The sequence below is a fragment of the Tachyglossus aculeatus genome, chromosome 19, assembly GCF_015852505.1.
Source record: "Tachyglossus aculeatus isolate mTacAcu1 chromosome 19, mTacAcu1.pri, whole genome shotgun sequence".
NCBI classification, from domain to species: domain Eukaryota; kingdom Metazoa; phylum Chordata; class Mammalia; order Monotremata; family Tachyglossidae; genus Tachyglossus; species Tachyglossus aculeatus.
Window position 1 is genome coordinate 36,739,879 of NC_052084.1, and position 13,027 is coordinate 36,752,905.

The 13,027-nt window shown below is 40.3% G+C and overlaps 1 protein-coding gene across 1 annotated transcript in view; it reads right to left on the minus strand.

Moving 5' to 3' along the window:
* The window catches only part of ASCC3 (activating signal cointegrator 1 complex subunit 3), a 281,982-nt gene that overhangs the window by 208,139 nt on the left and 60,816 nt on the right, over positions 1-13,027 (minus strand). Inside the window, exons 9-10 of the mRNA XM_038761176.1 lie at positions 3,874-4,074; positions 3,274-3,414 (exon numbers count right to left, since the gene is read on the minus strand). Coding sequence (XP_038617104.1) covers positions 3,274-3,414; positions 3,874-4,074 — 342 coding nt within the window. The remainder of the gene's footprint in view (positions 1-3,273; positions 3,415-3,873; positions 4,075-13,027) is intronic.

Below are 13,027 nucleotides of genomic sequence, written 5' to 3' on the forward strand. Positions count from 1 at the left end.
GTTCCTTCCTGCTTCTGCCTGGATCCCAAAACCCCTGGAGAGTAATGTGGGCCATGGTTGCAGCAGCATCAAGCTGCTCACATAACCCAGCTCTGTCTCTCTCCATCTCTAGTGAGCATTTCCCCAAGTGAAATGAAGGCTGTGATGATGATTCTTTAAAGAGACACCTTAAAACCACGGACAAAAGGTCCAAAACCTCTTGTCTTGGGTGAAAAAATTAAAGTGGCTATTTAATTACGATTCTCCCATCCTCCAATATTACTTTATGGACAGGTTTCCGGCTCGCAAAGTAGCCATCTCTTAGGACAAAAGTCTTCATTTTAGTCAGCCATCTCAGTTACACAAAAAACGGAGGAGACCATAGATGAGCAATCTGAGAAAACGTATTAGTAGAATGACTAAATTTTTCATTCTCACAGGCATTTTTTTCCTAATCCACAAAGTCGTATTAAACTTCAGCCACACTAAGATGATTTTGCAATTAAGGTTGCTAAGCTAAACCCATGAGCATTTTGGTATGCTTAAAAATGAATTTTTAAAATGAAACATTTCGAGGAAGGAAAAAATGATTATCTTTTTCATCTGAGACTACAAGATGAATAAATTATCAGTAGGTCTGACTACTCACAGCTTGCTTTATATCACGGATCACCTATTTAGGGGTTAAAACTGAGTTTCTTGTTAATAGGAAGACTACCTCCCATTTATGGCACAATAGGGGAGAGAGGGTTACCTGCTAACATGGAAAAGGGGCTAGGCACACTTGTACTAAGTGCTTTAAGTTCCAACTCAAACTGTTAGTCCCAAGTGCCATAAAACACATTCTATTCTAGAGTGCATCCAGTATGAAAGCCATCTCACACCTTGCCAATTCAGTACTACTATCAACTAAAGACAAATGATTTTACTTGGCAGGTCTAGCAATTTGAATATACAAAAAAGTAAAGCTTAAATTTCAGGCAATTAACACATGCCACAGCATTTCCATGGCACCTTTCATCTGAACAGAGCATCTGATGTTCACCCCACCTCCAACCAGAAAACATATATACATATCCTTATACTCTCCTTTCCCTCCTCTATAATTTATTTCAGTGTCTGTCTCCCCTGCTAGACTGTAAACTTTCTGAAAGCAGGGATTGTGTCTACCAACTCCATTGTATTATATTCTCCCAAATGCTTAAGAATGTACTATATATGGTAAGTGCTCAACAAAGATCACTGGTTGATTGATAAAACTGAACTTAATTCTCCTACATTTTCAGTGGGATTGAAGTTACCTATGTGGGCTTGCTTGGAGGAAACCTTATCTTAACTGGGGGGGGCAGGGGGGATTTACAATACTTTTGTCCAGAAGTTGGATATGTTCATCAAAACGATGTTGTCCCTGGAATCAAAGTTTTGAAACCATGACCCTCAATTAAATCTTTGAAAGTTCCATTACCGTATAAGCCCCTTTTTGGAAGGGATCATGTCTTGAGCTTCTCTTGACTTTCAAAGCCCTTAGCACAGTGCCTTGCATTCAGCAGGCACTCAATGAATTCTATTACTTCTACTCCTGGAAAGAATTTACATCCTGAAGGAAGAATATAGCAAATGATTCCTCAAAACGTCTTGATGAAGAAAGTAGTTGATGGCATTCCCCATTTGCTATTCTGGAACTGGAAGTACACAGAATAAGCCCCAAAAGTTAAATGACTGGCTCAAACTGGTCCTGGGATTAGCATCTAGAACTCTTAACTTCCACTTGTGAATGTACTCCATTAGGCCAAACCACCTCTTAGAGGCTACAGATTACTTGTGAAAAGGTCATGACCTCACCACAGCCAAACAAAATGACTCTTGGGGTTGCTGTCATCCAATATTCATGAACAAAAATATTTAAGAGCCCAGAAACTGAATAAAATTGCACCTAAGGCTCAGAAGGTATAAGCTATAAATATACTTCTTCAAAATATTTAGTCACTATGAGTTCTCTTGAGAATTTGTTTAAATTGATAGAGACCAACATGAATGTACAAAGTTATACAACTCTGATTTTCCAAGTTGCCTTAGCATGGAGTCAGTTCCACAATATCACAGAGAGAACACGGGGAGGAGAGAGATACCAAACGGAAAAGGGGCCAAAAGTGGAGAGACTACTTCTCCATTGATTGATTGATTGTAACCTGTCAACTCTGTTACACTGTCCTCTCCCAAACACTTAATACAGTAACACAATAAGCGCTCAATAAATATGACTGAGATTACTAAATTCTGAAGTTTGGACAGAGACACCCCCCCTTCCCTGTTGACCTAAGGCCTAGAACCCAGGGAGAACAAGCCAGACATCTCCAGACCCCAGGTCCCAGCAGAGGGCAAAGTCTATGCCCAGTCGAAGGCAGGGTTTCTGACCTGCTATGACCAACCGAGGCCCACTGACCATTATTTGGCTGGTTTTAGCCTAGGCTGGGACCAGGAACGCTACCTCTTGTCTGACGATGCAGCTATGCAACATTTAAGGAAGAAGAGGGAGGGCAAGTACCCCCTCTTCCATTCTTCTCCCTTCCCTGTAGCAGCTTTCCCTTTCTTCCCCTTTTCCTCTCCTCCCCTATTTCATCTTCCCCCTTCAACATCTACTCTCTCTTTTCCCCATCTTCTCTTCTTGCTCCTCTCCTCTTCCTTTAGCTCCTTCACTCCCTCTACTTTCCCTTTGCTGTCTCCTCCTTATCCTACCATTCCATAATACTCTGCCCCATGTTCCCACTTGCTTTCACAGTAGTGAACTATGGCCACTGACACCTAATATATTGTCCTCTTCCCAACACCATGAAGTTAAATGACCTCTTCTTACACTTTCATCAACCATTTCTTAAAACAGGTACCTGTATTACAGGTGCCCATATATCGATGAGGGTGTTTTTTTAATTATTAGAACTATGGAAAGACTGAAAAGGGATCAGAGCCGAGTAACTGCAAAATCATCCAAGGATTGTCAAATTTCAGAGAGCCAAAAATAACATTAAGGATTTATGCAGAAGATCCTAGGGTCCATGAAGAAACCAAAGAACTAAGGATGGGAAGTGGCTGGCATCAAATGGAGGAAGAGCAAAAAACCCCAAAGTTAATAGAAGATTAAAACATTTACATGTCCTTATGTATCTTGTAGTTATCCCCAATTTGATGACTTTTTTTTCCCCTAAATAAATCTCATTACCCAACAAATTGAGAAGCCATTCGTTTGGCCTTCTACAGACACAATCATGAATGGTAATAGCACTTTTAAACTCCTACCTGTGTCCGTAAAATTTCACCTTTGGACAACTGCATATCACCAGTCAGCTCTTTTACAGTGATGCCCAGAGGCTCCAGACGCTTGCGAAAGTAATTTGTCATTTCAGCTGCCAAGGCCTTCATCGGTGCAACATACACAATCTGTACCAAAAGGACACCAGTTTGATAAATGTGTGAAACCCACATTGTCATTTGTTCCTCGGCAACTACAACAAATCACAATTTATTGTGAAATAAGATTCGAGGCACTCAGAGTGAAAAATCTTAATAGTGATATATGAAAAGTAGTTATCTTTGTTGAGTGAGTGTGCAGCTGTTTAGAGGACAATGGATTTTGTTTATACAGCCTCATCACTTTGAAAATTGGTTCTGCATCAAAGCTAAATGTATTTTCATAGCTTTTCACAGGGGTAATACGATTTTCAGAACACAAATAAGGATAGCTTTAACAGTAATGAACTAAATCATGCAGCGGTCTTTATGTGACTTCAAGAAGTATAATACCCTTGAAAACTTCTTGATTTCCTAGTCTGGGTGTAATGGCCTAATGGGTTTTGTCTTGTAACTGACAAAGCCATTTTTGGGCCATGAAATTCCTACCTTAAACTCGTCCTTTCTGATGACGCCTTGTTGCACATGTTGGCGGATTTCGTGCAGAACGGTCAGCATGGCAATGTTGGTCTTGCCTGCTCCGGTGGGGGCACAAATCAGCATATTCTCATTCGTGTTGTAGGCAGTTTCAAACACTATTGACTGGATCCGGTTCAGCCTCTTCATTCCTTTAAAAGCAAGCTGCCCAACCTGCATACAGAGGACAAAAAAAAACACGGTCAACTGCTGTGGGGACAAGTCCTGTAAAGGTCCTGTAGAACTTCAGATCTCCCAGGGAGAGGAATCGGATTGGTTTAATCAGGCAAGCAAGGATCCTGGGGGACTGTGAGGTTTAGATGGCTAAAATCTAGCTAGTGGCCTCTGGATAACTGTAAGCTGGTTTTTGTGATGCCTTTCACGTGGATTGGAAGCACAGCAGCAGCAAAAATTGCTCTTTCTCATGTGTGGGTAAAGCCCTAAGCACTCTGTGCTAGGAGGCAGCAATAATATCCACTATGACAAACTACTAACTGGCAATGGGAGAAAAAAATGTAATAAAATTGTATTATATAAACCCCCTCTGAGTTCACATTAAATTACTAAACTCTCCACTGGGTTCTTAGGGTTTATCTTTTACTTTCTCAGATGGAAAACGGTTAAATGAAACCAGACAAGGCATGTTAGTCTTCAAGCACAAAAACGCACAACTGCTTGTTGACTTCTTAAAGTAATTTGTAAATTCCAAGCAACATTTCTGATTGTCCATTCTGATTAGACTTTGTCCCCACCGAAAAACCAAATATTTTTGTTGCTGCTTGGTGCTAATGGAAAGAGTGCAAAAGAAGTATTGTAGAACATCGCCCATTTGGAAGTTTCTATTATTTCTAGTGCCCAGGTGGTTGTTATTATGGACCAAACACAATTATAGTGGCTTATGAAATGCTGAAAATATAAAGATGACAGAAAGGAATATCACCTAAATAATGAGTGCAGATGAAATGAAGTCTAAAATATTTGTTATTTAATGTACAGTATCTGTTAATTTAAGATTCTGATTCTGAAGGGGGATTTGTAGTATTTTCCTTTTTTCAATATTAAGGCTATAATTCTGAGGAACCGAATCTCACATATTTCCTTGCTGGTGTAATACTATTTCACTGTTTTCACGGTTGCAAAATGACTCTCATTGAGTTGCTACCTGAGGAAATAAACTGGAGAAAATAAACAATGGAGAACTCACAACTTCTGGCAAAACGCACTGTAGAGGAAAAAAAACATCCCACTTATATTGCACCTTCTCGATGCACACTTGAAAAATGAGAAAAGAATGGTTTCATTGCTGGAGTCAGCTTATGCTGTGCTCTCCCAAACGCTTAGTTATAATGCTTTGCTCACAGTAAGGGCTCAATAAACATGACTGAATGACAATGTCTGCAGAACCATTTGACTCCAAGCAACTTTATCTATAACATCCTGAAGCATCAAAGCATAGCGAAGTACAAATGCAGGTTTCCTACCGCTATAATCACCTGTAAATATTTCAGTGAAAACATTTGAGGCTTTATTTGATACTAGACTACTCCCATCACATATCCCAAGTCGAGAACATGAAGATTATTTTAACATGACCCAAAATGCATCAACAAACCTGGGGCACATGGTATCTGAGGGATACTGACATAGTTAAGAAATGCCCCACTGGTTTGGACCAACAGTCCATCCTTTTAACCCAGTATTACATCTCCAGTGGTGGAACCAAAAAGATCATAGTGATGACTGCCTTCCTTGACACCCATCTCCAGGTTTTCTGGGACAGGGGTTAGAAAAATTAGTTTGGGACTGCATTTAGTAACTTTCTTCATAGCAGCTCCCACCCAGCCAATGGCAACAGCCTCCTATATAATGTTGCTTTCGTACACTGGGACAACTAACTGCATCTCTGCTGTCTGAGGTCAAGGTAGGAACTACTGCATATGAAGAGCAGGGATCGTGTCTATCCAACTCTATTATACTCTACTTTCCAAAGTGCTTATACAGTGCTCTGCCCAATAAGCACTTAATAAATACCACTGCTTGATTGACTGACTGAAATGCCCCCTTTCCTCCCTCTAGCCTAGATGGCTGGGAAGATTTTTTTGGCAGCGCCCCGCACATCAAAACTTCTCAAGGGTCCTGGCCTCCACTGTTCTGGAAGGTGTTTTGGGGAGTCAGAACAACAAATATTTATCCCACAGTGCTGAATACATTTTGACCTTGGTTACAGTTGGACCCTGATTGTGCCAAAGCATCCTGATATTTTGGCAGTTCTCTTACATCAGCCTCCCTTCCTAGACCATCCAAACTTAATGAACATATTCCCAGACCTATGATACATGGAATACCCAGGACAGTGCTGGTCCCTAGAGAACTAACATTGGGGATCACGCTTCCTCTGGGGAGGCTCAGTGGAGCAGACACTGTTAGAAGAGAAGGCTGGGTTCTTCCTCACCCCCACTCCTCAGGTGTGTTTTCCCCCATCTTCCCCCTCTCCCTCTCCTTTACTCTCTTCTGATACTCTCCCCTTTCTTCTCTGTCCCTCCTCATTCGCCCCACCACATATTTCCAGCCTTATCAATCAATCGTATATATTGAGCGATTACTATATGTAAAGCACTATATTAAGCACTTGGGAGAATACAACAGAATTAGCCTTATCTCCAATCCCCAACTTCTGCTTCCACTGCTTTTTGGAACTCCCCACCCCAATGTAGGACTAAGACGGCCAATATCCTTGTCCACCTTATTTAAAATCATTTTTATTTACTTCAAACAATTTTTAAAAATTATGTAGTGGAATGAACTACAGTAATCAATGGATCCTTTCATCACATGGATTCTCACAGAGAGCATCCTAGATGGAAAGGCCAGTAATATATTCCTCTCAATTTTAATCGAACAACAGAGAGTATTTCAATATACTCATTGGGAAGATATTGATTTTGGTGACGTTAACTGAGTTGTTGGTTCTGAAAGAACTGGACGGGTATTTGTCATTTCTCTAATATCATAAAAATTCAGCAGATGGCTCAATATACTTCAAAGTCATATTATGGAACATAGTTCGGGCCATAATGAAGCTCCAGTGGTTAAGAACTCTTGGTGCTCAATGGAATAATGAAGTATTATGACAACACAGCTGATACCTATAGTGGAGGTTCCAAAACCTCTGCCCAAAAAAGTGGGGGTGAAAGAAAAAAAGGGGAAGAAGATAAAGCTTTCTTTATCTTCAAAAATGGATTTATGTATCTAATCAGGATTTCCTAAAAATCACCCTCCAAAGATTTCTCAGACTTTAAGTGAAGACAAATGTATTTTCTGATCTTATAGTATGTAACATTGGAAGCAAACTCTCTAAGCCCAATGATATTTGCTGTTAAATAACAAAAAATTAAATTGCTTACTGTTTGTTATTTGTTCAGCTTAAACAAAAAGCTTAAATATGAACCTTTTTCCACTTCAATTGGTTTGAACTACCGAGGGGTATACTATGTCACAGTAAATGGACCTTAAAAATTTCAAATGTTACAAACCCTTTCCTGAATCCACTTGCCTTGTTGCTCTTTGAACAGTGGGCAATTCATCTTAAGGAAATAACATGCAATTCTGCAGTAAATCTCAGATTCTAAGCAAATAATCTGGGGTATTTCTTAGTCTTGCAGTGAACAGCCTACCCTGCCCTAGGACACCCTTGTTGCTTTTCAAATCACTGTAGATTAATTACATCTTACCGGCTATGACTAAAGTACACAATGAACATACCCAGTTAGCCTGAGAAAAAAATCTCCTGGGGAATGAATTTATTTTGCCAATATTATACACTACCAAATAAACTAAGGAACTAAACACAGTTCCTCTAAGAGGATGCCATCAACATGAAAGAAGAAAGGGTAAAGTAACCTGTAACACCAAGTCATGCCCTAAATAATTGCTTCTTTTTATATCTCTAGATGAACTGAGCAGTTTTCTGTTTGCATTAACAACATTCACAGCCATCAAAGGCTCCAGAATATGTTACTCAGAGACTAGTCTAAATTCAATGTGGGCAGGGAATGTGTCTACCAACCCTGTTGGACTGTACTCTCCCTAGCACTAGTACAGTGCTTTGCCCACAGTAGGCACTCAATAAATACCATGTATGACAATGATGGAAAGGATTCTTCCTTCACCATCCAAACTGCTACCAAGTTAATACAAGCATTTATCCAATCCTGATTGATTACTGCAGTCTCCTTGTTGACATCACTGCTTCTTCTGTCTCCTCACTCCAGTTCACACTGCACTCTGCTATCCAGATCATTTTTCTACAAAAGCATTGAGTCCAAGTTTCTCCTCTCCTCAAAAGTCTCCAGTCATTGCCCATCCACCACCGTATCAAACACAAACTCTCTACCATTGGCTTTAAAGCCCTCAATCATCTTGCCGTCTCCTACCTTACCTCCCTGATTTCCTACTACATACCATATTGCCAACCTCACTCCTCTAAAGCCATCCTACTCCCTTTACCTCAGTCTCATCTATCTTGCCCTCCCTCAGTATCTGACAGACCCTTATTCTCCCCAACTTCAAACTTCTTTTTAAAACCACATCTCCAAGAGGCCTTCCCTGACTAAGCCCTCATTTCCTCTTCTCCCACTCCCTTCTGTTTGTCTCTTGTGCTTGGATTTGCACTCCTTATTCATCCCTGCCACAGCACCTATGTACATATCTAAAACTTATTTATATTAATGTCTATATCCTCCTCTAGACTAAAAGCTTTCTGTGGGCAGGGAATATATCTACTAACATTTATGTTGTACTCTCCCCAGTGCTTAGTTCTGACCTTTTCACCATAGGCTTTAAAGCATTTAACCACCTTGCCCCCTCTTATCTTACCTCCCTTATGTCCTTAGCACAATCAATCAATCAATCAATCGTATTTATTGAGCACTTACTATGTGCAGAGCACTGTACTAAGCGCTTACCCAGCCCACACACTTTTTAATGCCAACCTATTCATTTTACCTAATCTTGTCTATCGCACTGTTGACATCTCACCCACATCCTGCCTCTGGCTTGGAATGCCCTCCCTCTTCATATCCAACAGATGATCACACTCCCCACTTTCAAAACCTTATCAAAAGCACATCTCCTCTACGAGGCCTTGCCCTTGTGGGCAGAAAATGTGTCTATCAACTCTGTTATATTGTTCTCTCGCAAGTACAGTGCTCTGAACACAGTAAGCGCTGAATAAATAGAACTGATTGACTGATTCACCAACTGGGACCCACAGATTGGTTCTCCTCCCGCTTCTGAGAACATGCACTACTCACTCACACAATATTTCTTTTCCATTTAAATTAAGATCCAGGAAAAATCCTACAGATTGTAAGAATCTTGTGAACATCTCTACCAGCTTTTATACTGTACTCTCCTTAGTGCTTAGTACAGTGCTCCGCACACAGTAAACATTCACTAAACACCACTGACTGACATTTTAATTAGGGTGAATTCAACTTGTTTAATTCATAGAAAGAGAAACCGGTTCAAGGAGAATAAGCTTTAAGGACTACAGGACTACATGTTCTCTAAGGAAACAATCGTAAAGCTTAAGAGGAAAAAAAAATCTTCTCGCACATGAGATGGAAAGAAAACTGGGTGGCTAACAGAGCTGAAACACAAATGGAAATGCCAGCACAGTGGACCTTTTGACAGGATTATCTATGAGTAATTCACAGAGAAGGAGATGCTTTCAGGAGAGCATAAGAAATTTCCAAGGAGAAAATGACACAGGACTAGCAAAACCACGGAAAACATTCTTCAAAGGTGGAAAGAACAAGAGAAAGATAGACATAATGCCTCCTTTCCCCTTGAGTGACTGGGAGGAGAAGCTGATAACACAGCATATCAAGTAAGGCAGAGACTCTCCTCTTTAATGTTACCGTCTCTTTAATGTTTACTGATTTCTATACCACAGTCTAATCTGCTCTGGGGCATTCTAATTAAAATCTTTCCTTTCTAATTTTAGTGAGTTGAATGAATGTAGCATTTAATTGCCCCACCCCAATTTTAAAAGAGGAAATCAAAGACTGCTTTTTGTATCACATAATTGTAAACAGTGATAGCTGAAGGAAGAGGAGGCCCAAAGGGGTGAGAACAAAAACACAGCAGAAGATGGAAAGTTAAATCCTTAAGACAGCCAATAGCCACCAAATTCAGTGAGTGCCTTCTGCACCCAGCCGAGTGAATTAAATTAAGAGAAGCCTCTGTGAGGGCTCTATGCTTCTTCCTCCCCATCTTTCCTCATCCTTTCTTCCTTCTCTTTTTCCCCCCTTTCTTCCTTTATTGCTAGACTTCATTTTTATAACTTGAGAACAGTCCCAACCCTTTTTTATTGTGTGAAAAGTAGCCAAAAAGTGGGGCACTTATGCAAATAAGTATAATAATAATGGCAAGATGGTGTTCATTCATGTGAGCCCATTGTGGGCAGGGATTGTCTCTCTGTTCCTGAACTGTACTTTCCAAGCACTTAGTACAGTGCTCTGCACACAGTAAGTGCTCAATAAATACGATTGAATGAATTCATTATTCCTCATTCATTCATTAGCCACATATAGAGATCAGGAGTGAACTATAAATCTACATCTTCAGATTCTACCGTCATTTTCTATGGCATCCAGGACCAATCAGAACCGTTCATTTCTTTTTATTTCTGCAGTCACAAGTCAGTCTGGGCAGGATCTGGATACAAACACATTTGCTCTGGGCATTAAGGAAGTAAATAGAAAAATATGTTGCTTTAAAAGTTTCCCCATTTTCTCAACCTCCTGGAGACTGAGATATTGTCCGATTCTCTGAAGCAGAGTCCCCAAATCTTAGCACTGAAGTGAACAAATAAAGAGTAAATCAAAGATATAAGTGGCACCAGGTACATTCTGATATGTAGCCTCGACACACTATTTATATGTGCTTTAAATTACACACCTGGCCCAACATGAGGCATCCTGAACCATATATTGTAAAGAATAAAAATAAATGCATCTTAGAGAAAGACCTCGGTCCCATCCCTGGCTCTGGTACCACCTAAACCATGATGTTGAGCAAATTCTTTAATGAATTGAGTCTAACCTACCTCTCTTTAATTCATGGGGTGATATGAGAGAAAAATATGATTACAGATGGGGTGGGGTGGGGTGTGTGTGTGTGTGTGTGTGACACACACACAGATAGAGAGAAAGAGTGTGTGTACATGGGGTGGAGGGAGGATGGTACATAAGTCATTATTATTATTTAATTCATAAAAAACTTGACAAATGAATATGGACTATAACACAGTGGTACCTAATACAGCCTATCACATCCCAGGCATTCAATTTAGACAATAATGGTGTACGTTAAAGAGTAAACTAATATATAAGTTTAAATATATCACATATACTCTAGACTACAAGCTCCTTCTGGGCAGGGAATATGTTTATTGTTGTATCGTACTTTCCCAAGCGCTTAATACAGTGCTTTGCACACAGTAAGTGTTCAACAAATATGACTGATTGAATGCTAGCTTAAGATCACTGCAGTAATGTTTCCCTGCCACACATTAAACATGTAGTCTTGTTCTATTAGTACTTCTACCCACAACAGAAAGGAGAGACAAGAAGGCAAAAGAGAAAACAACCCCAGGTGCTACAAACATTAAACATGACCACACAACAAGGAAAAGTCTTTTGAGGTTATTTGTATTAACATCGGTCTTCCACTCTTGACTTTAAGCTCCTTTTGGGCAGGGAACAGGCCTACCAACTCTGTTTTACTGAACTCTCCCAAGTGCTTAGCAGAGTGCACTGCATACAGTAAACACTCAGTAAATACGATTGATTGATTTTGATGTGCAAAAATGGCAAAGACTTGGATCCCACTTGGATTTTTTCAGCACACACAAGCTCTTGGTGAATTTCCCTGTTAGTAAAAATGGCTGAGAAGCACTTGAAAATTTGAACAGGGGCACAATGATGTTTTGAGGGGAAAAACAACACCTTTCCAAACAGCCAACACTACTAACTCACACGAATCATCTCTTGGATAATCCTTGGCACTCCCACCATATCCAGAGGGAATATGAGGGTTGGTAGGCAACACAATTTATATGAGTTATGATTAGGATATCCTTTGCTGCCAAAAAATGGACTGAGTAGAATTTCATTCTGAAGCATCGATCAATTAACTGATGACTTTTATGACACTTCTCAGGAATACCAAGCCTCATACTAACTACTTGGGGAGGATACAGTAGTAGCAAGATGTCAGCTGCCCTCAGAGAGATTACAAGTTGGTAAAATGAGCAAGTAGACTTTGGAACAGGGATTTTTTTTGGTATTTGTTAAGTTTTTTACTATGTGCCAGGCACTGTACTAAGCACTGGGGTAGAAAAAAACTAAAAACTAAGAGGTGGAGTTCAGTCTTAACCCCCTTTTCAGAGATAAGGTAAATGAGGCCTAGAGAAGTTAAGTGACTTGCTCAAGGTGACAGAGCAGACAAGTAATGAAGCTGGGATTAATAATAATAATAATAATGGTGGCATTTGTTAAGCGCTTACTAAGCGCTGGGGTAGATACAAGGTAATCGGGTTGTCCCACATGGGGGCTCACAGTCCTAATCCCCATTTTACAGATGAAGGAGCTGAGGCACAGAGAAGTTACGTGACTTGCCCAAGGTCACAAAGCAGACTCCCCCTTTTAGACTGTGAGCCCACTGTTGGGTAGGGACTGTCTCTATATGTTGCCAATTTGTACTTCCCAAGCGCTTAGTACAGTGCTCTGCACATAGTAAGCGCTCAATAAATACGATTGATGATGATGATGATGATGATGACAAGTGGCGGAGCTGGGATTCGAACCCACGACTCCCAAGCCCATGCTCCTTCCACTGAGCCACGCTGCTTCTCAACTCATATTAATCAATCAATCGTATTTATTGAGCGCTTACTGTGTGCAGAGCAGTACTAAGCACTTGGGAAGGACAAGTTGGCAACATATAGAGACAGTCCCTACCCAACAGTGGGCTCACAGTCTAAAAGGAGGAGACAGAGAACAAAACCAAACATACTAACAAAATAAAATAAATAGAATACTCAGGTCAACTGAGTCCCAGA